The sequence below is a fragment of the Coregonus lavaretus genome, assembly GCF_964263955.1.
Source record: "Coregonus lavaretus genome assembly, contig: HAP1_SCAFFOLD_56, whole genome shotgun sequence".
Taxonomy (NCBI): domain Eukaryota; kingdom Metazoa; phylum Chordata; class Actinopteri; order Salmoniformes; family Salmonidae; genus Coregonus; species Coregonus lavaretus.
In genome coordinates, this window is record NW_028164156.1 from 368377 (window position 1) to 392733 (window position 24357).

General features: G+C 41.8%; 1 protein-coding gene across 1 annotated transcript; it reads right to left on the reverse strand.

The window, feature by feature from the left end:
• Positions 1–1211: 1211 nt before the first annotated feature.
• LOC311117376 (uncharacterized protein) lies at positions 1212–14295 on the reverse strand (the record flags this gene model as incomplete). Its single annotated transcript, XM_084192328.1, has 2 exons — positions 1212–2761; positions 14193–14295. The coding sequence occupies 2 exons, from the start codon at positions 14293–14295 to the stop codon at positions 1212–1214; spliced, it is 1653 nt and encodes a 550-aa protein (XP_084048454.1).
• Between the last annotated feature and the right edge of the window lie 10062 nt (positions 14296–24357).

Genomic DNA, 24357 nt, shown 5'->3' on the forward strand with positions numbered 1-24357 from the left:
CAGTTTAGTCACCTCAACTTGCTCAATTTCCACATTATTTATTACAAGATTTAGTTGAGGTTTAGGGTTTAGTGAATGATTTGTCCCAATTATAATGCTTCTCGTTTTAGAAATATTTAGGACTAACTTATTCCTTTCCACCCACTCTGAAACTAACTGCAACTCTTTGTTAAGTGTTGCAGTCATTTCAGTCGCTGTAGTAGCTGACATGTATAGTGTTGAGTCATCCGCATACATAGACACTTGTATTAGATCTGTTTTCATAAGCTCAACCAAGTTAACCCAGATGGGATGCTTTATTTTGGAGGCAAGTGCTAGCAACATCATTGACTGGAGATATATTTTGAACAGTCCACATTCATGTTTAAGTAATTGTATTTTACCAGGTAAGTTGACTGAAAACACATTCTCATTTCCAGCAACAACCTGGGAAATAGTTACAGCGGAGAGGATGGGGGATGAATGAGCCGATTGGAAGCTAGGAATGATTAGGTGGCCATGATGGTATGAGGGCCAGATTGGGAATTCAGACAGGACACTGGGGTTAACACCCCTACTCTTACGATAAGTAGCATGGGATCTTTAGTGACCGCAGACAGTCAGGGCACCCGTTTCACGTCCCATCCAAAAGGCGGCACACAGGGCAATGTCCCCAATCAATGCCCTGGGGCATTGGGGTGTTATTTTTCTTGCTGGTCCTCCCCTCTGCATGCCACACCCCCTCCCATTGTACTGTATGCATGAACACATTTGGAACAATGGCTGCCTAAAATGCTGTGGTTCTACTAACACAATAGGAAAGGTTGTGATAGACGTGGGCCATCACAGGTGAGTTCACAGCTCTTTCTGATCATAAATGTCAATGACTCACCCTCAAATGGCCCATCAATACCAGAGCTCTACAAAACTATTTACGGTAACGCTTCCTTTTATGGGGTCCTTATTACAGTGTAATTACATGTAACTACACCGTAACAAGACTATTTACATAATCAACTGGACATTACAACAGCCTGAACCTCAATATAGTCCTGGGCATATATTGAACTCTAACAATGGGGGATGGAAAGGGTCTGTTGAAATGAATACTATAGTGGTGTGAGAAAGGTAACACAAGCTTCCTCTCTGGTTCCACTCCCCAATAGTAAGTGGGTCATTGTTGATTTGTTGTGGTAATGCTGTCCCTGGACTTTGGTACCGTATAAAACACTTTAAAATGACACTACTTTTTCCCCCCATTTTATTTCACTGTTATTTAATAAGAAACATGAGTAAGGCTTCTCTCCTGTGTGTGTTCTCTGATGAACTTTTAGCGCATTTGATGTTTTGAAGCATTTTACACAGTCAGAGCAAGAGTAAGGCTTCTCTCCTGTGTGTATACGTATATGTTTTTTTAAGTTGCCCAGTTCAGAGAAACTTGTCCCACATTTAGAGCAGGAGTAAGGCTTCTCTCCTGTGTGTATCCGTTGGTGTGATTTTAAGCTTTCCTGTTTAGAAAAATTCTTCCCACAGTCAGAGCAGGAGTAAGGCTTCTCTCCTGTGTGTATACGTTCATGTTTTTTTAAGTGGCCCTGTTGAGAGAAACTTGTCCCACAGTAAGAGCAGGAGTAAGGCTTCTCTCCTGTGTGTATACGTTCATGTTCTTTTAAGTGGCCCTGTTGAGAGAAACTTGCCCCACAGTCAGAGCAGGAGTAAGGCTTCTCTCCTGTGTGTAGCCGTTGGTGTGATTTTAAGCTTTGCTGTTGAGAGAAATTCTTCCCACAGTCAGAGCAGGAGTAAGGCTTCTCTCCTGTGTGTATACGTTCATGTTGTTTTAAGTTGTCCAGTTGAGAGAAACTTGCCCCACAGTCAGAGCAGGAGTAAGGCCTCTCTCCGGTGTGTAGCCGTTGGTGTGATTTTAAGCTTTTCCTTTGAGAGAAATTCTTCACACAGTCAGAGCAGGAGTAAGGCTTCTCTCCTGTGTGTGTTCTCTGATGAACTTTTAGCCCAGCTGATGTTTTGAAGCACTTCCCACAGTCAGAGCAGAAGTAAGGCTTCTCTCCTGTGTGTATGCGTTCATGTTGTTTTAAGTTGTCCAGTTGAGAGAAACTTGCCCCACAGTCAGAGCAGGAGTAAGGCTTCTCTCCTGTGTGTATACGTTCATGTTTTTTTAAGTGGCCCTGTTGAGAGAAACTTGTCCCACAGTCAAAGCAGGAGTAAGGCTTCTCTCCTGTGTGTATACGTTCATGTTGTTTTAAGTTGCCCAGTTGAGAGAAACTTGCCCCACAGTCAGAGCAGGAATAAGGCTTCTCTCCTGTGTGTATACGTTCATGTTTTATTAAGCGGCACTGTTGAGAGAAACTTGTCCCACAGTCAGAGCAGGAGTAAGGCTTCTCTCCTGTGTGTATACGTTCATGTTTTTTTAAGTTGCCCTGTTGAGAGAAACTTGCCCCACAGTCAGAGCAGGAGTAAGGCTTCTCTCCTGTGTGTGTTCTCTGATGAACTTTTAGGTCAGTTGATGTTTTGAAGCACTTTGCACAGTCAGAGCAGGAGTAAGGCTTCTCTATTGTGTGTATCCGTTGGTGTGATTTTAAGCTTTCCTGTTGAGAGAAATTCTTCCCACAGTCAGTACAGGAATACAGATTCTCTCCTGTGTGTATTTGTAGGTGTACTTTTAACTTTGATTGAATTGAGAAACTCTCCTCACAATGTGTGCAGTGGTGAAACCTCTTAGCTCTGTGATCTTCCTGCTGTTGCTCGCTGGATGTCTTAACATGGTCTCCTGTGTGAACAACATCAGAAGAACCAGTCAGTTGGTGTGATATACATGTCAATCAACTGTATTTTATGAAGCCCTTTTTACATCAGCAGTTGTCACAAAGTGCTTTATAGAAACCCAGCCTAAAACCCCAAAGAGCAAGCAATGCAGATGTAGAAGCCATATCATCCTCCACTCACTATCACAAGGGTTAGTGTCATCCTCCAGTCACTATCACAAGGGTTAGTAACTACACAGACTCATTTAATAGACTTTAAAACATTGGCAGTTAGTCTACTTCAAAAGTTGTATTCTACAATGTAGAAAATAGTAAAAATTAAGAAAAACCCTTGAATGAGCAGGTGTGTCCAAACTTTTGACTGGTACTGTAAATGCATAAATGACAAAAGCCATTTAGTACAAGGTCACTGTTTGTTTTAGGTGGGACTATGTACTATGTTCCTGAATAACCTGGTCTTCACTGTATTACTTCAATCAAAAACCAATTGTATTTCCTGTTCACACCATAGTAACATGTATTGATAAAGACAGAAACAACAGAATGTGTCTGAATATTAGTACATTAGTAGTGTAGAAAACTGATAATCATTACATTCAGATTCAAAACTGTAGTGCAACCGTGAAATTGTCTCTCTCTGCTGCACTGAAGTCAGTTGACGCTGACCGAGTGGCCGGCGCCATTTTACCAGCTCGTTAATTTTACACAAAACCAAAAATGCAAAACAAACTCAGAAAATCTCAATTAAATATATTCTTTATGAAAATCCTAATAACAGCAAGTAGAATAATTACATTTGGTTTCCTCTGTAATTGTCATGCCCCCTAAAAAAACGTCATGTGAAAAGGTGCATGATATTCTAAGAATTGGTTCATGTTGGGCCGTCCCAGGTTTATGGTAAACTAAGAGGTTTTCTATGTAAGTCATTCAGATGACAATAGGCTACGCCCGTACCGCTTGTCATGTGAATGTGGTACTGTAATATTAAATACTTTGAACCAACTCTCCATCTAAGTGTTTAACTATTCTCTTGCATACTGAATTACTTGATGCCAGAGAAAGTCGTCATAACACATACCTACAGTAATAAATAGAAACGGACAAAAAGGTTCATTGAATTGGTTAATGTTGGGCCGTCCCGGGTTTATGGATTGCGCAACATTGTAGCCTAGACCAAGGCGTGGCCATTGCTGTGGTGAGAGAGAGAAGCACGCCTGTATCTCTCACAGAAATAAAATGACATTCACCTTCTATGATCTCTCTCCCTCTCTGTGCTGTTATAGACATAAGCCGGCAACTCTCTTCTCTCCAGCATTGCACTTCATCATTTATCTCCTAATAGAATAATAGCTGTGGGAAGTGTGCTGGAGGTGCTGCAGCACTCTGCAGTCTGTTCAGAAAGATATTAAATCATTCCCAATACTACACCAGGAGTAAGACTAGAATTTCGCCACAGAGGATCCATAGCTAATTTTAAAAATAGTCTAGCTGTGGATTGTGTGTAGCCAAATCACAAGGCATGCCTAACGTGTGGCAAATCTGTCAGTTAACAGCATGCAGCCAAAACAGGCGTTTCACAAATATTTATAATACAATCGCTGGAAAACACAGGTTGTAAAGCAAATGGATCCTGCTGAAAATAAAATACTAATGTCTGTATGTTACTAAGTTAACAACTTCCAAATAGGCCTATTGAGCGAACAGCATTGTTTAAAAAAGTAAAGCAAGAGAGAGATAAGCTTTTGGCCGGTGAGTGAGCTGCACATCATTGGGTGACTCAGTGAAACTGGAAAGCTTTTTTAGGACTATATCTTCCTCCTCATATTGTACAATGTGTTTCTCTGCACACTTAGGGGCCTCGGCTATTGATGGATTCAAGACAAGGTCGTTTTATTGATCTCAGATTCTCAGTGTCAAAGTAGCCTGTCATTTTGGTCATTTGTGAGGTATTAAAAAAGATTCTGCGAAAGTCTCCAGTCATCTAAAATGATGTATACTTGCATGAAATCAATTTATAAAAAGAACACATTTTTCCCGGACTCTAGGCTACAAAAAATGTGTAACTTCTGCAAGCGGCTCCACACCCCTGCTCTATGCCCGTACGCGAAAGCCATGATAATGCATGCAATGCTTTGTTATAAAGGTTGTTTGTTTTTATCCGTTCTGGTACCTCAGAGCCCCCCAGGTCACCCTCTCGGGCTCACTTTTGGTTCCTGCACCGCCCAATTTACAAATGAAGCACTGGAGAAGTGGGTAGCAACCGCTGCCTCCTCCGGGACACTTCTCCTTTGCATAAAGTTAATCAGGCTGTTGATTGTGGAATGTTGTCCCACTCCTCTTCAATGGCTGTGCGAAATTCCTGGATATTGGTGGGAACTGGAAGAAGCTGTGGTAGACGTCGATCCAAACCATCCCAAACATGCTCAAAGGGTGACATGTCTCGTGAGTATACAGGCCATGGAAGAATTGGGACATTTTCAGAATGTTCAATTGTGTGCAGATCCTTGCGACATGGGGCCGTGCATTATCATGCTGAAACACGAGGTGATGGAGGTGGATGAATGGCAGGACAATGGGCCTCAGGATTTTGTCATGGCATCTCTGTGCATTCAAACTGCCATCGATAAAATGCAATTGTGTTAGTTGTCTGTAGCTTATGCCATCCCATTCCATAACCCCGATACCACCATGGGGCACTCTGTTCACAACATTGACATCAGCAAACCGCACGCCCACACGACACCATACACGGTGGTCAGCAGTTGTGAGGCTGGTTGGGCATACTGCAAAATTCGCTAAAACAACATTGGAGGCAGCTAATGGTAGCGAAATTAACCTAACATTCTCTGGCAACAGCTCTAGTGGACATTCCTGCAGTCAGCAGGCCAATTGCATGCACCCTCAAAACTTGAGACCTCTGTGGCATTGTGTTGTGTGAAAGAAACTGCACATTTTAGAGTGGCATTTTTGTATTTGTTAGGGATCCCCATTAGATGCTGCCAAGCACATACTCAGCTACTCTTGTCCCCAGCACAAGGTGCACCTGTGTAATGATGATCATGCTATTTAATCAGCTTCTTGATATGCCACACCTGTCAGGTGGATGGATTATCTTGGCAAAAGGAGAAATGCTCACTAACAGGGATGTAAACAAATTTGTGCACAACATTTTAGAAATAAGTTTGTCTGGAACATTTCTGGGATCTTTTATTTCACCTCATGAAACATGGGACCAACACTTTACATGTTGTGTTTATATGTTTGTTCAGTGTATACAGTATTTCAAAAAAAAAATCATACAAACTATCAATAACTATATTAAAATTGAACTAAATCAGCCTGCTTTTCTGTTCTAATCAGGTCCCTACATAGGCTCAGAAGGATCCTGTGAGGGCGGAACATTTTCTGGCTACAGTAGACCTTGCAGGGCTTCTGCCGTGAAGTCTTGGAGGCCCAAAAACTTCTCAGCTACAGATATAATGATGTCCAGCTTCTTGGACTTATTGTGCAGTAAAATTAATAACTGTGGCTGTAAATACTAAAAAATCCACCTTCAAAATATAAGTGTATCCAGATCACTTGATTGACGTACAACATTTGCAACTGGTTGCAGTGCATCCACCGCCATATCTTCTTCAGAACTGTGGCCTCTTGCTACTATAACTCTTTTTACATCTATTGCATTGCATCAGGTTTTACACAAAGTCTCTTATGGGGTATATTATATATCCCAGCTTTACATAGGGTGGTAGATACTCTTCATCAAACATCAATAATAAAGATAACCCTACTCCTTTTTCACATTCTCCATCCTTCTTCTTTGGGATTTGGTTGGCGGAGCGCATTCAACTTTTAGGTGCATACACTGCCACCTACTGTACTGGTGTGTGAGGCCATTCACAGCCTATATACAGTGAGGGAAAAAAGTATTTGATCCCCTGCTGATTTTGTACGTTTGCCCACTGACAAAGACATGTCCAGTCTATAATTTTAATGGGAGGTTTATTTGAACAGTGAGAGACAGAATAACAACAACAAAATCCAGAAAAATGCATGTCAAAAATGTTGTGAATTGATTTGCATTTTAATGAGGGAAATAAGTATTTGACCCCTCTGCAAAACATTACTTAGTACTTGGTGGCAAAACCCTTGTTGGCAATCACAGAGGTCAGCAATTCTTGTAGTTGGCCACCAGGTTTGCACACATCTCAGGAGGGATTTTGTCCCACTCCTCTTTGCAGATCTTCTCCAATTCATTAAGGTTTCGAGGTTGACGTTTGGCAACTCGAACCTTCAGCTCCCTCCACAGATTTTCTATGGGATTAAGGTCTGGAGACTGGCTAAGCCACTCCAGGACCTTAATGTGCTTCTTCTTGAGCCACTCCTTTGTTGCCTTGGCCGTGTGTTTTGGGTCATTGTCATGCTGGAATACCCATCCATGACCCATTTTCAATGCCCTGGCTGAGGGAAGGAGGTTCTCACCCAAGATTTGACGGTACATGGCCCCGTCCATCATCCCTTTGATGCAGTGAAGTTGTCCTGTCCCCTTAGCAGAAAAACACCCCCAAAGCATAATGTTTCCACCTCCATGTTTGACGGTGGGGATGATGTTCTTGGGGTCATAGGCAGCATTCCTCCTCCTCCAAACACGGCGAGTTGAGTTGATGGCAAAGAGCTCGATTTTGGTCTCATCTGACCACAACACTTTCACCCAGTTCTCCTCTGAATCATTCAGATGTTCATTGGCAAACTTCAGACGGGCCTGTATATGTGCTTTCTTGAGAAGGGGGACCTTGCGGGCGCTGCAGGATTTCAGTCCTTCACGGCATAGTGTATTACCAATTGTTTTCTTGGTGACTATGGTCCCAGCTGCCTTGAGATCATTGACAAGATCCTCCCGTGTAGTTATGGGCTGATTCCTCACCGTTCTCATGATCATTGCAACTCCACGACGTGAGATCTTGCATGGAGCCACAGGCCGAGGTAGATTGACAGTTATTTTGTGTTTCTTCCATTTGCGAATAATCACACCAACTGTTGTCACCTTCTCACCAATCTGCTTGGCGATGATCTTGTAGCCCATGCCATCCTTGTGTAGGTCTACAATCTTGTCCCTGACATCATTGGAGAGCTCTTTGGTCTTGGCCATGGTGGAGAGTTTGGAATCTGATTGATTGATTGCTTCTGTGGACAGGTGTCTTTTATACAGGTAACAAACTGAGATTAGGAGCACTCCCTTTAAGAGTGTGCTTCTGATCTCAGCTCGTTACCTGTATAAAAGACACCTGGGAGCCAGAAATCTTTCTGATTGAGGGGGGGTCAAATACGTATTTCCCTCATTAAAATGCAAATCAATTTATAACATTTTTGACATGCGTTTTTCTGGATTTTGTTGTTGTTATTCTGTCTCTCACTGTTCAAATAAATCTACCATTAAAATTATAGACTGATCATGTCTTTGTCAGTGGGCAAACATACAAAATCAGCAGGGGATCAAATACTTTTTTCCCTCACTGTACATTAAATTCATTGATACGGTAATTAATACAAAATTGCAGTATTAGCCTGCTCTAAAAAATGTGAGGGTAAATGTTCTTGGTTCGTGCAGATGACTGACCTCCTCAGACCAATTGGCAGTACGCCCAGAACATTGTTCTGGGATCCAAAAGGGATATCTCAGTTTCAAGGTCTCAGCTTGGAGAGAAGAAGCCTTGTGAGGTATTGGTCGGTCACATGCAGGAACCAAATGTTAACAATTAATTAATTATGAATAAAGCTAAAATTATGCAAATATAAGTTGTCTGTGTTAGCAGTATATAGGACAACTAACGGGACTGCCCCGGCAGAGCTACCGTCCGACGTGTACTATGGTGCTTTTACGTTTGTTGGAACCTCTCCAACAAGGGACTCATTTGACTTTGAGTCCCTTCGTGGCGATTTTCCACGACAAAAACCCACCACCCCATTCCACTATTTAACCCCATCTAGTCCTACGCCAGACCACTACCACTCAACACCCCCTGCAGCTGTTCTGCAGTAAATCCTCGCAATCCCAAGTACTTCTCTGCCGCTGCCACCACAGCCTCTATTTTCTGGGACTTTTTGATCAATTTCTGCAGTACAATTGACAACCATTGCTATAAATGCTAAAAAGCCCACCTTACTGAAGCACATATTCTTCCCATCACTCTCTCTTGGTCTCTGCCTACTCACAGGAATCCTCTCAAGATCCCTCACCCTGTACCCATCTTCCTCTACCACTCCCTTCACTGCTTCTGCTACAACACTTTCTGTACTACTGTAACCCTGGCAACCTCAATCTAATAATAATAATAATAATAAGCCATTTAGCAGACGCTTTTATACAAAGCGACTTACAGTCATGTGCGCATACATTTTTACGTATGGGTGGTCCCGGGGATCGAACCCACTACCCGTTACAAGTGCCATGCTCTACCAATTGAGCTACAGTTGAGCTACAGAGGACCATAATCTGCCTTTCTCTCACCTGACACCTCAGATCTCCAGCCCATTAGCACCCCCACAACTAACACACAGAACTTTCTCCACCGATACCACACATTTCTTCATCTCATGCCCTCCTGCACACTTGTCACATCTAGGCATCTCACGCCTACACACTGCTGCAACAGGCCCATAAACTTCACCCCTAAAACACTGTAGTATTTACGGAACAAAATCGCTCACGGGATAACTGACACTTCCTACCTTGATCTTATCTGGCAGTGACTATGCATCAAAATCCAGCATGACAGATAATGTATTCTCTGTTTCCCCACGCTCTACACCAGATCTACGTCTCACCAAACGGAGGGCGTCACAGACACCTGGAATGTTCAATTTCAACTGCTCATCCTCAACACTTAAACCTAACCCCGTTATCACTCCTTTCAATGCCACCCTGTTCCGGAGAGCAATTCAAGTCACAATTCCTGTCTCTAATCACGTAATCCGCAGCGCCCGCTCCCTCTGGACAGAGGAGAAACAATATATCCACTCAGAGTTACCTTCACCAACTCAACAGTCCCCAACATCTTCTCCACCTAACCTGACACCACATATGTATCCATTCTCTCTACAAATGTCACTCCCACTGGGCCAGAATCATCCTTATCATCCTTGGAACAAGGCCCGAACTCGGAGTTCCTCACCGCAGGTAATTCATCCTCACTCTCGCCAGGTTCCATCTCTGAGCTACTGGAGGACGTATCCCTCTTTATACACTAGATGATAACCTCCCTCACCACACTGCTTCCCTATACACTCAGCTCCTTCTCAGCGGTCATCACTGCACCTGCCACCACAGTTAATTCGTTTTAAATTGACACAATACCTGTTATCAAAGGTTACAGATAGAGATGACGTGCAGGAGCTTGCAGTGATTTGTTGTTTTGCATGATGTCTACTTTGATGATAATTAGAATTTTATAATCTGAGAGGAAATAGAGCCGAATATTGCTAAAAGTCACGCCAGGGTAAGCCTACACGAAACACAGCCATTATTTTTAAGTGTTTCTGAAATGAATAAAAAGGAAAAATGATTGGAACCATTTCCCTGTTTGACTGCTAGGTGTTATGACACAATTTTCGCAAAAATAATAAGACTAATAAAAAAATAAAAAAACTGTATTCAGACTTTACTCAGTACTTTGTTGAAACTCCTTTGGCAGTGATTACAGCCTCAAGTCTTCTTGGGTATGACGCTACAAGCTTGGCATACCTGTATTTGGCGAGTTTCTCTGCAGATCCTCTCAAGCTTGTCAGGTAAGATGGGTAGAGTCACCGCACAGCTATTTTCAGTTCTCTCTGTACTTTGCTCCGTTCATCTTTCCCTCGATCCTGACTAGTCTCCCAGTCCCTGCCACTGAAAAACATCCCCACAGCATGATGCTGCCACCACCATGCTTCGCCGTTGGGATGGTGCCAGGATTCCTACAGACGTGACGCTTGGCATTCTGGCCAAAGAGTTCAATTTTGGTTTCATCAGACCAGAGAATCTTGTTTCTCATGGTCTGAGAGTCCTTTAGGTGTCTTTTGGCAAACTCCTAGTGGGCAGTCATGTGCCTTTTCATGAGGAGTGGCTTCCGTCTAGACACTCTACCATAAAGGCCTGATTGGTGGAGTTCTGCAGAGATGGTTGTCCTTCTGGAAGGTTCTCCTATCGCCACAGAACTCTGGAGCTCTGTCAGAGTGACCACCGGCTTCTCCATTTAAGAATGATGGAGGCCTTTCGATCATGTCCTTGGACTAAAATGATTGACACTCAGGTGCAAGCCTAACATCATATGCAAAGTGCCTTTGGGTAACGTAGCACATATTCAATGATATCTATTTTTCTCACGTAGGCTGTTCATTTCAGATCTTTGATACTTTTTCTGGTTTATAAACGTATCATGGTATACTACATTAACGCTATACGTATGGGCCATATTGTTACTTGGTAGCTACTAGCAGCAGACCCTGTCTTGTGGATCATCTACCACTATTTTGGACGGTCCATACTGTAACGTTAGTCTGAGGCTTCACTAACTAGCGTTACTGTTTTAGGTGGAGCTATTCTTTGCTACTTTTCAAACAAATAATACGTGATATTTCACGTCATCTTGCTAGATAGGCCTTTTGTTTTGTTCGTGAGAAGTAATGGCCGAGAGAAGGCAGGAGATACATTTTATTTTGTTTAGCGTCACTTAGGTTAGACTGCTCACTTTAATGGATCAGTCGTCCACCAGGCTACACTCTACGATTAGGGGGAGGTGGGAGAGGAAGCGTTGGTGGTCTCGGTTAGGGAGACATTGGAATGGGATTCAGTGTTTTACTGTTAGGAAATATCTATGTTTGTTTCAACAGATCTTTATATATTTTCCTCACTACAAAATATTAATGCGGTCCTTGTGGTTACTAAACATATTTTAGATATGCCTTTATGCTATAGCTTATTCCATGTTTACATCTTTGGTTAAATGACTTCAAATGCAAAACTTAAATGTACTTTGTGGAATGTCCGTGGAGTTAATAAACTAGCCAAGCTTAAAACAGGTTATTACTAGGCTTAAACAACTTCATTCATCTATTGTGTTCCTACAAGAAACTCACTTGTTGAAGGATGAGCTACTTAAAGTATGCAGGAGATGGCCAGGGCAAGTAATATCATCTTGTTCCTCCTAAAAAATAAAAAATAAAAATTATCCTCTCATTCTCATGGTGTTATGGTTTTAATTCACTAATCTGTTCCGTTTCAAGTGGATACTATTATAACTGATACAGCTGGTAGATACATTTTGATACAGGGAACTCTTTTGAATGAGCATATTAATCTGGTTAATGTTTATGGTCCTAATGATGATAATGCCAAATTCTATGAGAATGTATTTCTATTGATAGCCTCCATTCCTGGTAAGGTCCTAATGGCAGGGGACTTTAATTGCACTCTTGATCCTCATCTAGATCGCTCCTCTGGTTTAGACACTTCCCACTCGCAGAGTAGAAAGAAATTACAGCATTTCATTAAGGACTTAAATCTATGTGAACGTTGGAGGACTCAGAACCCGAGTAAAAGGGAGTATTCATGTTACTCGTCAACATTTAAATCATATTCTCATGTAGACTACTTTTTAGTTTCTTGCTCATTGCTTCCCAATGTAGCAGGAAATCGATATGATACTATTGTTTTGAATGACCATTCCCTTGTGTGATTATTTTATAGGGATACAAAACTAGTAAAAGGATCCTCTTGATGGCGTTTGCATCCCAGATGGTTACAGGACCCAGACTTCTTACATTACGTTGGAGTGCCTATAGATGTTTATTTGACATTGAACACTGACCAAACGTCAGCGAGTACCAGATGGGAGGCTTTCAAAGCACATATTTGGGGGCAAAGTATACGTTTTACATTTACATTTTAGTCATTTAGCAGACGCTCTTATCCAGAGCGACTTACAGTTAGTGAATACATATTTTTTTATACTGGCCCCCCGTGGGAATCGAACCCACAACCCTGGCATTGCAAACGCCATGCTCTATCAACGCTACATCCCTGCAGGCCATTCCCTCCCCTACCCTGGACGACGCTAGGACAATTGTGCGCCGCCCATGAGCCTGGATTCGAACCAGGATCTCTAGTGGCACAGTTAGCACTGCGATGCAGTGCCTTAGACCACTGCGCCACTCAGGAGTTTACCAGTTTAAAATCAGAAAATGAGAGATGGACAGCAAAATCTGAGAATTGGGTAACTCAGCAGAAGTAAACAAGGAATGATTTGGTCTTAAAGCTCAGTATGAAGAACTTCCCACCTCAAAGGATGCAAACAGCTTAACTAGGCTGAAACAGTCCTATGATCAAGGTGAAAAACCTGGTAAATTGCTGGCCTGGCACATTAAGAAGTAAAATTCAGCCTTTAATGCAATTCATAATTTACAAGGACAATTATCAATGGATCCTGTAGAAATAAACCAAACATTTGCTTCCTACTACAACACACTTTACAACTCTGAATCTCCTGAGAACTGAACTAGTCAGGTCTTGATTTTCCCTCTACTTCAGAAGACACTAAATTGGATCTGGAAAAGGAATTGGATGGTGTTGAAATATCTGATGCTATTTTTGATATGAAGGGAGGTTAAGCGGAAGGTCCAGATGGGCTCCCAATAGATATTTAAGGACAAACTTCTAGGTCCACTTTTGGATATGTACAGTGCATTAGGAAAGTACTCAGACCCCTTGATTTTTTCCACAATTTGTTACGTTACAGCCTTCTTCTGAAATGAATTAAATAAAACAATTCCTCATCAATCTACACACAATAACCCATAATGAAAAAGTGAAAAGAAGTTCTTAGACATTTTTGCAAATGTATTAAAAACTACAAAAATATATTGTTTACATAAGTATTATAATAAACACCCTTTGCAATGAGACTGAGATGAATGAGATCAAGGTGATCATGGTTTAGACCAGGGTTCTTCAATTCCGGTCCTGGCGGGTCCAAACACTTCTGTTTTTTATTTCTACTTGGTAGATAATTGCACTCACCTGGTGTCCAAGGTCTGAATTAGCCCCTGATTAGGAGGAGAGGCTGAAAAACAGAGGTGTTTCGGCCCTCCAGAACCGGAATTGAAGAACCCTGGTTTAGACACTCGCAGAGTAGAAAGACATTTTGTAAATGTGATCGTTCAGATGTTGTTTTTGCAACAATTGAACAAAAAACAGTTTTGGCTTTATCGTTATGGGGTATTGTGAGTAGATTGATGAGGGGAAAAAAAACAATTTAATCTATTTTACAATAAGGCTGTAACGTAACAAAATCTCAAAAAAGTCAAGGGGTCTGAATACTTTCCGAATGCACTGTATATAGACAGGTGTGTGCCTTTCCAAATCATGTCCAACAAACTTAGTTAGATAGAATCTGCTCTTACCCTGAGAAACAGATTTCCCAATCTTCTCCTCCTCTTCTTCATCTTTAATGTTGACATTAAGCTCCAGTGTTTGACTGCAATCTTCCAGCTTCACTGATGCCATCTCTGGATATTGCGATGCAAACTGGGCTCCACTGTCACAATCAGGACCCAGTGACTGTATGTTTGGACTCAGTGTGGAAGGAGAGAGGCAGGCTGGGTTTCTCCTCACTGTTGATGTTACCAGCCTCAGACTTATCTGAATCTGCTAGTAGTAATATAGAGCACAGACACAAAAGTTAGTGTTGACAGTTCTGGCAATATCTTTATTCTCTACAAATATTTTTTTTCTTGTTCAATTATCTAATTCAGTGCTGTACTTGGACTGAAATAGGTGCCAATACTCATTTTGGGTGCCGGTACTGTTTATATTAAGGTGCAGGAGCTCCACAATACTTTTGAGCTAATACCTAACCTATAGTAGATAAATGCATACATGACTCAAAATCCATTTAGTACAAGGTTACAGTTTGTTTTAGACAGCACTGTGTGCTAATTTCCTGAATAACCTTGTCTTCACTGTATTACTTCAATCAAAAAACAATTGTATTTCCTGTTCACACCATAGCAACATTTATTGATAAAGACTGAAACTAGTGAATGTGTCTGAATATTAGTACACATGTAGAAAACTGATAATCATTACATTCAGCTTCAAAACAGTAGTGCGACCGTGAAATTGTCTCTCTGATGCACCCGCACTGTCCTCACTGAAGTCCGTCGCGGCTGACCGAGAGTAGCCGCCATTTTACCAGCATGGGAATTTTACACAAAAGTAATAATATGCTAAACGAACTCAGAAATCTCAAATAAATTGATTATTTATTAAACTAAAATTAGAAAAGTATGTACATTCACTCAGACAAACCCAAAATCTCTAGCTATGTGACTTGTAAAATAGTTTTTATCACGTTCTTTCACTTACTCGGTTTGACACAAAAATAACACATCAAAACTTTACCAAACGTGATAATACCTTAACGGATGTGTTACCTAGCATGGTATGACATGTTCTTTCGACATTAGAAAGTTTAAACGTGCTATTACATACCTGTAGTAATACAATGAAACGGACACAAAGGTTATCTTCTTGACTGCACAGTTCTGGCGCTTTCTTTATTGTGAAGAACGTGGGATGGGCGCGCCTGCCGGAACTTCCTGTTTCCCCACTACAACGGTGCAACGGTCAATGCATTTCGGGATCCTTGGGACGGCCCTACCAGTGTTGCCAACTCATTTTCAGTGGAAGTTGATAGAGGCAGGTCGACTTGTGCTAAAAGTTGCTCAATAACGTTGTGATGTCTTTGCGTGATGAAGTCATTACGTAAAAACGTAAAACTGCATCATTACATAGAATACACAATAGCGTTAATCAAATTGACTGGCCATCTCAGCGACAAATATGATTTGACATTTGTTAGTTTAGATTTGTTTGTTTATTATCACATATTTGTATTTGTAAAAGTAATATAAACACATAACATTTATATGATCAGATTTTTTTATTTATAAACACAACACATTGAATTATTAATCAATTACACATTACACATTATGGAACAATTACATTTGATTTATATTCTTATTAACTAGTAGTGTATTGGTAGTTAGTAAACATGCTACCTAACTGATCAACAATTATAGGTACAAGCTAATAACAAGGTATATATGCTATCTTATTGAACAAGCAACTTAACTCAAATAATGATGTGTGTGCTAGGCATCTCTCTCCAGCTCTCTCCAGGTTGTTGTGCTGCTTGGCTGGCCTGCTGCTGCCTGTGCACGAGCTGAGCGCCTGCTGCTGACGTCACTCACAATGCACTTTTGCAGCCAGCCATGTGTGTTGTGACTGAGTGTGTGACAGATAAAATCGTTTTAGTGTCATTTAGAGGTAAAATTTGTGCATTTTAGTGTTTGAGTCACTTTTCAAAAGTTGCCAAAAGTTCCAAATACGTTTTTAAAAGTAGCTAAATTTGTTGCTAGGTGCTGTTTGAAAAAAAAGTTTCCAGGGTAGTCTGAAAAGTTGCTAAATCTAGCAACAAAATTGCTAAGTTGGCATCACTGGGCCCTACCCCATTACATGAGAACGGGGTATCTGCCGCTGCCTCCTCCTCCTCCGGGACACTTCTACTTTGCATAGATTTGATCAATCTGATGATTGTGGCCTGTGGAATGTTGTCCCATTCCTCTTCAGTGGCTGTGCGAAGTTGCTGTATATTGGTGGGAACTGGAACAAGCTGTGGTACACGTCGATCCAGCCCTCCCAAACATGCTCAATGGTTGACATGTCTTGTGAGTATGCAGGACATGGAAGAACTGGGACATTTTCAGCTTCCTGGAATTGTGTACAGATCCTTGCGACATTGGGCCATGCATTATCATGCTGAAACATGATGTGATGTCGGCAGGACAATGGGCCTCAGGACCTTGTCATGGTATCTCTGTGCATTAAATTTGCCATTGATAAAATGCAATTTTGTTCCTTCTCCGTAGCTTATGCCTGCCCATACCATAACCCTGACTCTAACATGGGGTACTCTGTTCATGACATTGACATCAGCAAACCGCTCGCCCACACACCACCATACACTTGGTCTGCAGTTGTGAGGGTGGTTGGGCATACTGCCAAATTCTCTAAAACAAAGTTGGAGGCGGCTTATGGTAGAGAAATTACATTAAATTATCTGGCAACAGCTCTGGTGGACATTCCTGCAGTCAGCATGCCAGTTGCATGCTCCCTCAAAACTTGAGACATCTGTGGCATTGTCAGTGGTAGAAAAAGCACCCAATTGTCATACTTGAGTAAAAGTAAAGATACCTTAATAGAAAATGACTCAAGTAAAACTGGAAATCACCCAGTAAAATACTACTTGAGTAAAATTCTATAAGTATTTGGTTTTAAATATACTTAATTATCAAAAGTAAATGTAATTGTTAAAATATACTTCACTATCAAAAGTAAAAGTAAACGTATTAATCATTTCAAATTCCTTATTAAGTAAACCAGATGATACCATTTTTTATTTTAAATTGTATTTATGGATAGCTGTCACGATCGTTATGAGAAGCGGACCAAGGCGCAGCGTGGTAAGCGTACATCTTTATTAATTAACGTACTTAACACACACACGAACAAAACAACAAACCAAACGATACGTGAAGTCCTAGGTTATACACCAAAACAAACCTTACGGAACAAGATCCCACAATAAACAGTGCTAAACAGGCTGCCTAAGTATTGTCCCCAATCAGAGACAACAGGCTACAGCTGCCTCTGATTGGGACCCACCCTGGCCAACATAGAAATACACGAACTAGATCAACAACATAGAAAATACAACATAGACACTACACACCCTGGCTCAACATTTAAGAGTCCCCAGAGCCAGGGCGTGACAATAGCCAGGGGCACACTCCAACACTCAGATATCATTTACAAACTAAACGTGTTTAGTGAGTCCGCCAGATCAGAGGCAGTAGGGATGAACAGGGATGTTCCGTTGATAATTGCGTGAATTTGACAATTTTTCTGTCCTAAGCATTCAAAATTTAACGAGTTCTTTTGGGTGTCAAGGAAAATGTATGGAGTAAAAAGTATATATTTTTCTTTCGGAATGTAGTCGAGTAAAAGTTGTCAAAAATATAAATAGTAAAGTACAGATACCCCAAAAAACAACTTAAGTAGTACTTTAAAGTATTTTTACTTAAGTACTTTACACCACTGGGCATTGTGTTGTGTGACAAAACTTCACATTTTTGAGTGTCTCCCTTATGGGGTATCTCATATATCCCAGCTTTACATAGGGTGGTAGATAGGCTTACCCTGGCGTAACGTTTTGATAACAATGTAAATCTCTCTTGGACAAGGTGACTTTGATCAATATATTCGCCTGCAGTTACCCCACAACTTAAAAAACGGCCCTTTTCTAAAAATAACATTTCATGAAATAACTCTAAAAGTGTAAACTGGAGCAATTTATTTCCCTTTATAGCTTATTAGCCTAAGCATGACCTTCATCCATGCTGGAATACCCATCCACGACCCATTTTCAATGCCCTGGCTGAGGGAAGGAGGTTCTCACCCAAGATTTGACGGTACATGGCCCCGTCCATCATCCCTTTGATGCGGTGAAGTTGTCCTGTCCCCTTAGCAGAAAAACACCCCCAAAGCATAATGTTTCCACCTCCATGTTTGACGGTGGGGATGGTGTTCTTGGGGTCATAGGCAGCATTCCTCCTCCTCCAAACACGGCGAGTTGAGTTGATGCCAAAGAGCTCAATTTTGGTCTCATCTGACCACAACACTTTCACCCAGTTCTCCTCTGAATCATTCAGATGTTCATTGGCAAACTTCAGACGGCCCTGTATATGTGCTTTCTTGAGCAGGGGGACCTTGCGGGTGCTGCAGGATTTCAGTCCTTCACGGCGTAGTGTGTTACCAAATGTTTTCTTGGTGACTATGGTCCCAGCTGCCTTGAGATCATTGACAAGATCCTCCCGTGTAGTTCTGGGCTGATTCCTCACCGTTCTCATGATCATTATAACTCCACGAGGTGAGATCTTGCATGGAGCCCAAGAGCCCCAGGCCGAGGGAGATTGACAGTTATTTTGTGTTTCTTCCATTTGCGAATAATCGCACCAACTGTTGTCACCTTCTCACCAAGCTGCTTGCCGATGGTCTTGTAGCCCATTCCAGCCTTGTGTAGGTCTACAATATTGTCCCTGACATCCTTGGGGAGCTCTCTGGTCTTGGCCATGGTGGAGAGTTTGGAATCTGATTGATTGATTGCTTCTGTGGACAGGTGTCTTTTATACAGGTAACAAGCTGAGATTAGGAGCACTCCCTTTAAGAGTGTGCTCCTAATCTCAGCTCGTTACCTGTATAAAAGACACCTGGGAGCCAGAAGTCTTTCTGATTGAGAGGGGGTCAAATACTTATTTCCCAATTTATAACATTTTTGACACGCGTTTTTCTGGATTTATTTTGTTATTCTGTCTCTCACTGTTCAAATAAACCTACCATTAAAATTAGACTGATCATTTCTTTGATAGTGGGCAAACGTACAAAATGAGCAGGGGATCAAATACTTTTTTCCCTCACTGTATGTTTGTGAAAGTGATGAGTATTGACGTTTCTCAATGTTAAAACAGAGCATAGGAATTGTAGTTTACACAGAGCCAAATGTGGACGAATGTAATGGCTGAAAACCCTACATACGGAGAAGGGATTTTGAGAGCTACTGCACTGCCGGCACTGAAGTCTGTTAAAGGGCATATAGCAGCTATTTCTCAATGCTTGAAACGCATATAATAGTAACTTAGAGCACCCCCAGAAAACATTCCCAAATTACAAACTCATAAATCCATTTTTATAATACTGTAATATTGTTTTAAAAGTTGGGTTTGAGGTTCTCCAAATCAAATACTAAAACGTATAGTACAACTTGGTTCGCACCAGTTTACCATGGACTGTAGGCTACAGCAGGCTCACCGTTTACGATCTTGCTTTAGGGCCTTTCCGGCCGTCTTCGTGGTTATATGCGGGAAGCATAAATTGTACAATTGTAAGCTAATAAATACTTTTTCAAATTAGAACTCATGAATATTTAGGCAATAAGGCCCGAGGAGGTGTGGTATATGGCCAATATACCACGGCTAAGGGCTGTTAGGCACGATGCAATGCCTGAGTCACCTAATTGCTATTATAAACTGGTTACCAACATATGTAGAACAGTAAAAAAAATATATATATATTTAGTCATACCTGTGGTGTACGTCTGATATACCACGGCTTTCAGCCAATCAGCATTCAGGGCTCGGACAACCCCGACCACCCAATGTATATTTACTACAGTAAAATAATATACTGCACCAACTACATAAATATCTGATAGGGGGCATTATCTTCTATGTGGACTTTAAACGAACATCAAAATGGAGGACGCCATTTTAACAGCTCGTAAGATTATACATGTTTACACAAAACCAATAACATGAAAAACGAACACACACTGTTTTACATTAAAGGCCATACCCTGTTCAAAGGCACTTCAATATTTTCTTGCCGGTTCACCCTCTGAATGGCACACATACACAACCCATGTCTCAATTGTCTCAAGGCTTAAAAATCCTTATTTAACCTGTCTCTTCCCCTTCATCTACACTGATTTAAAGTGGATTTAACAGGTAACATCAATAAGACATCAAAGCATTCACCTGGTCAGTCTGTCATGGAAAGAGCAGGTGTTCCTAATGTTTTGTACATTCAGTGTATATTTTAGTTGACGCATGTCATGTCTGATATACATGAATAAAAGTGTTATTCACCCTGGACATGAGACTTGATTTCTGAACTTTTGAATTATAAGCTCTAAGTGTTGTCTTGGTTGATAAAGTCTGCATGTTGTTTAAGTTACCATGGTAAAAATGTGAAGACCAATATGCTATGAAAAAGTTATTTTGCATTTAGTCATCCCCCAAATGTGACCATTGAAAGCCTTGACCGTTGCATCCTTCCTCAGGGAACGGCCTGCTGAAAGCTGGCATCAGGGTGGCATGTTTTTTGATGTGCTGCTCTGGAGTTCCATGTCTCAGCAGACACCTGGGGACAGGGGGAAGAACAGTCTGGGAGACTTTTCGAGGGAGAGAGCATGAGTTCTGAAGTACAGTAAACCCAACCAGGGACCCTGAATTAGTAGTGAAGACCTTGATTATCTGCTATATCACACAGACAGCACTAGTGAAGGCCTTGATTATCTGCTCTATCACACAGACAGCACTAGTGAAGACCTTGATTATCTGCTATATTACACAGACAGCACTAGTGAAGGCCTTGATTATCTGCTATATCACACAGACAGCACTAGTGAAGACCTTGATTATCTGCTATATCACACAGACAGCACTAGTGAAGACCTTGATTATCTGCTATATCACACAGACAGCACTAGTGACGTTGCATCAGTATACTATTACAAATGGAGCCTACTTCTCTGTGCTCTGGAGAGATGGCAGGTAATTGGTCAGAAGGCTCTGGAGGTCCTTGGAATGTTCTGTCTCTAGCACCTGGAGAGGGATGGATAGAAGTACTGAGTGTGCTTGAAAGAAAGCAAGAGAGTTAACCTGTAATAAGTATTACATTGTTGATTATTGAGGACTATAAGGGGGCCTTTAAATCAGACGCAGCAACTCAATGTGAGGAGTGTTGGGGGAGTTCTATCTTCATGTCTGTAATGTCCCCTCTTACTGGGTCAGTTCGTTTTGCATGGCTCGGTGCCCCAGATTGGTGGAGATTTCACATAAGGACCAATGGAATGGTCTAAAATGTGCAAACTCCACCCAGCCGGGGCACTGGGCCATGTTAAACAAACTCGCCCACTCTCTCTGACCCCCAAGCCCTCACCCGTGACCTCCCATTGGCCCAGGGCCTCCTGTCTAACCCTCTAATCACAGTTTCTCTGACAGGAAGTTACTCCAGTATTAAGGTTTATGGTGCATAGGGCTTCTCCACTCCTTATGAGATGACAAACCTGCATGGATTAGCAAAAGAAAACATGCCACCTGTATTTAGACAATTGTAGTCAGACAGCCACAGTTTACACAGGAGTGTCCAGGTTCCAGCACTCTACTAACACTTCACTCAACTAATTGTGGTCTAAATGGAAGACCATGATTAGTTGAATGAGATGTTTGTGCTAGGCAGGAATAAAAACGTGCCCACAGTTCAGTCTCCTGGGACTAGAGTTGCAAAAATCCACCAACTTTCCCATAATCCCCAGGTTTTCCAGAAATCCTGTTTGAAGATTCCAGATTTACTGTTTATTCCCTCCTGATTCAGGAAACCTTCCAACCGGGTTTTCCGGAAAACAAGGGAATTTGGGGAAAGTTACCAGATTTTTGCAACTATCTGACAGAAATCACCAACGTCTGTATTATAGAACGAGCTTCCTAAGGAACAATGAGATGACAATTCTGCATGATATAGACAATAACATGTGTGGATCTACATGTAATTGCCAAAATAAAGGAAACACCAACATAGTGTCTTTTAATAGGGCGTTGAGCCACCATGAGGCAGAATAGTTTCAATGCACCTTGGCATAGATTCTACAAGTGTCTGAACTCTATTGGAGGGAAGCGACACCACTCTTCCTCAAGAAATTCCATCCTTTGGTGTTTTGTTGATGGTGGTGGAAAATGCTGTGTCAGGAGCCGCTCCAGAATCTCCCATAAGTGTTCAATTTGGTTGAGATCTGGTGACTGTGACGGCCATGGCATATGGTTTGTATAGTTTTCATCAAACGATTCAGGCACTCATGCCCTGTGGAAGGGGCATTGTCATCATATGGGGGCCAAAAAAATGGCCTGCCCAGCATTTTGTATGCATGACCCTAAGCATGATATGATGTTAATTGCTTAATTAACTCAGGATCCACACCTGTGTAGAAGCACCTGCTTTCAATATACTTTGTATCCCTCATTTACTCAAGTGTTTAAATTGTTTTGCCCCTTTTTCTCCCCAATTTCTTGATGTCCAATTACGATCTTTTCTCATCGCTGCACCTCCCCAATGGGCTCGGGAGAGGCGAAGGTCGAGTCATTCGTCCTACAAAACATGACCTGCCAAACAGCGCTTCATTACGCCCATAACCCGGAAGCCAGCCATACCAATGTGTCGGAAGAAACACTGTTCAACTGACGACTGAAGTCAGCCTGCAGGCGCCCAGCCCGCCACAAGGAGTTGCAAGAGCGTGATGAGCCAAGTAACGCTCCCCTGGGACAAACCTAACCCGGATGTCGCTGGGCCAATTGTGCGCCGCCCTATGGGACTCCTGGTCACGGCTGGTTGTGACACAGCCTGGGATCGAACCCGCGTCTGTAGTTACGCCTCAAGCACTGCGATGCAGTGATTAGACCGCTGCGCCACTCAGGAGACCCTAGTTACCTGTATTTTTATCTAACATGTGGGCCTTCCTAAATAAACTCCAGAATAAACCTGAAGAACAGGGAGATTTTTCTGATGCTCGGGTCACTGAAGTTCTACATCTGTCTGGGTGTTATGTGCTTACGTCTTTAAAATATGACTAGAACATATATTGTTTATTTCTAGAAATATATCCTTAGATACATTGATGAACTCAGTTGATAGTGGGAGTTAGCTATCTAGATAGCTATTCCCCAGCAGTTTCAACCTAGCTAGCTACCTAATGGCCTTTTTATCATCTTTATAGATAATACAAATATATGAAGTTTCCCCTCGCATCTAGAGCTACCTAATATAGCAAGCCAGTTGATAGTACAGTAGCTAGGATGAATGCAATGTGTGACATTAGTAGCTATATGGGTGACATTAGCTAACCTTAGATAATTGAGTGATGAAATCTGAAGAATGACATCACTTCAGAAAAAGGTTTATAGCTTAACAGGAATTAATGAGTCTACCAATACAGATATCCACTGGCAAATCTTTACAGAAATGATGTCATCAAAAACATGTTGAAATAGCTTTAGGCTGAATTATCTAGCTAGCTAGCTAGTCCCTTGCTGGGAGTCCACCATGTTGCAATGTGGCTACTGGCTAGGTACCTAACTGGTGATGTAATCATCATGTTGTATGGGTACTGCCTTCCATTTAGCCAATCAATGACATTATAAGAAAAAATACAGTAGTTGCATGGTAAGAAATGGACGAGAAAAAACACAGCTCAATCAAAACCATCTAACCTATAGCGCTTTAGACACACCCACTCCTTTCCACACCCCCACTACTTTCCTTTAGACACACCCACTCCTTTCCACACGCCCACTACTTTCCTTTAGACACACCCACTCCTTTCCACACGCCCACTACTTTCCTTTAGACACACCCACTCCTTTCCAGACGCCCACTACTTTCCTTTAGACACACCCACTCCTTTCCAGACGCCCACTACTTTCCTTTAGACACACCCACTCCTTTCCACACGCCCACTACTTTCCTTTAGACACACCCACTCCTTTCCAGACGCCCACTACTTTCCTTTAGACACACCCACTCCTTTCCACACGCCCACTACTTTCCTTTAGACACACCCACTCCTTTCCAGACGCCCACTACTTTCCTTTAGACACACCCACTCCTTTCCAG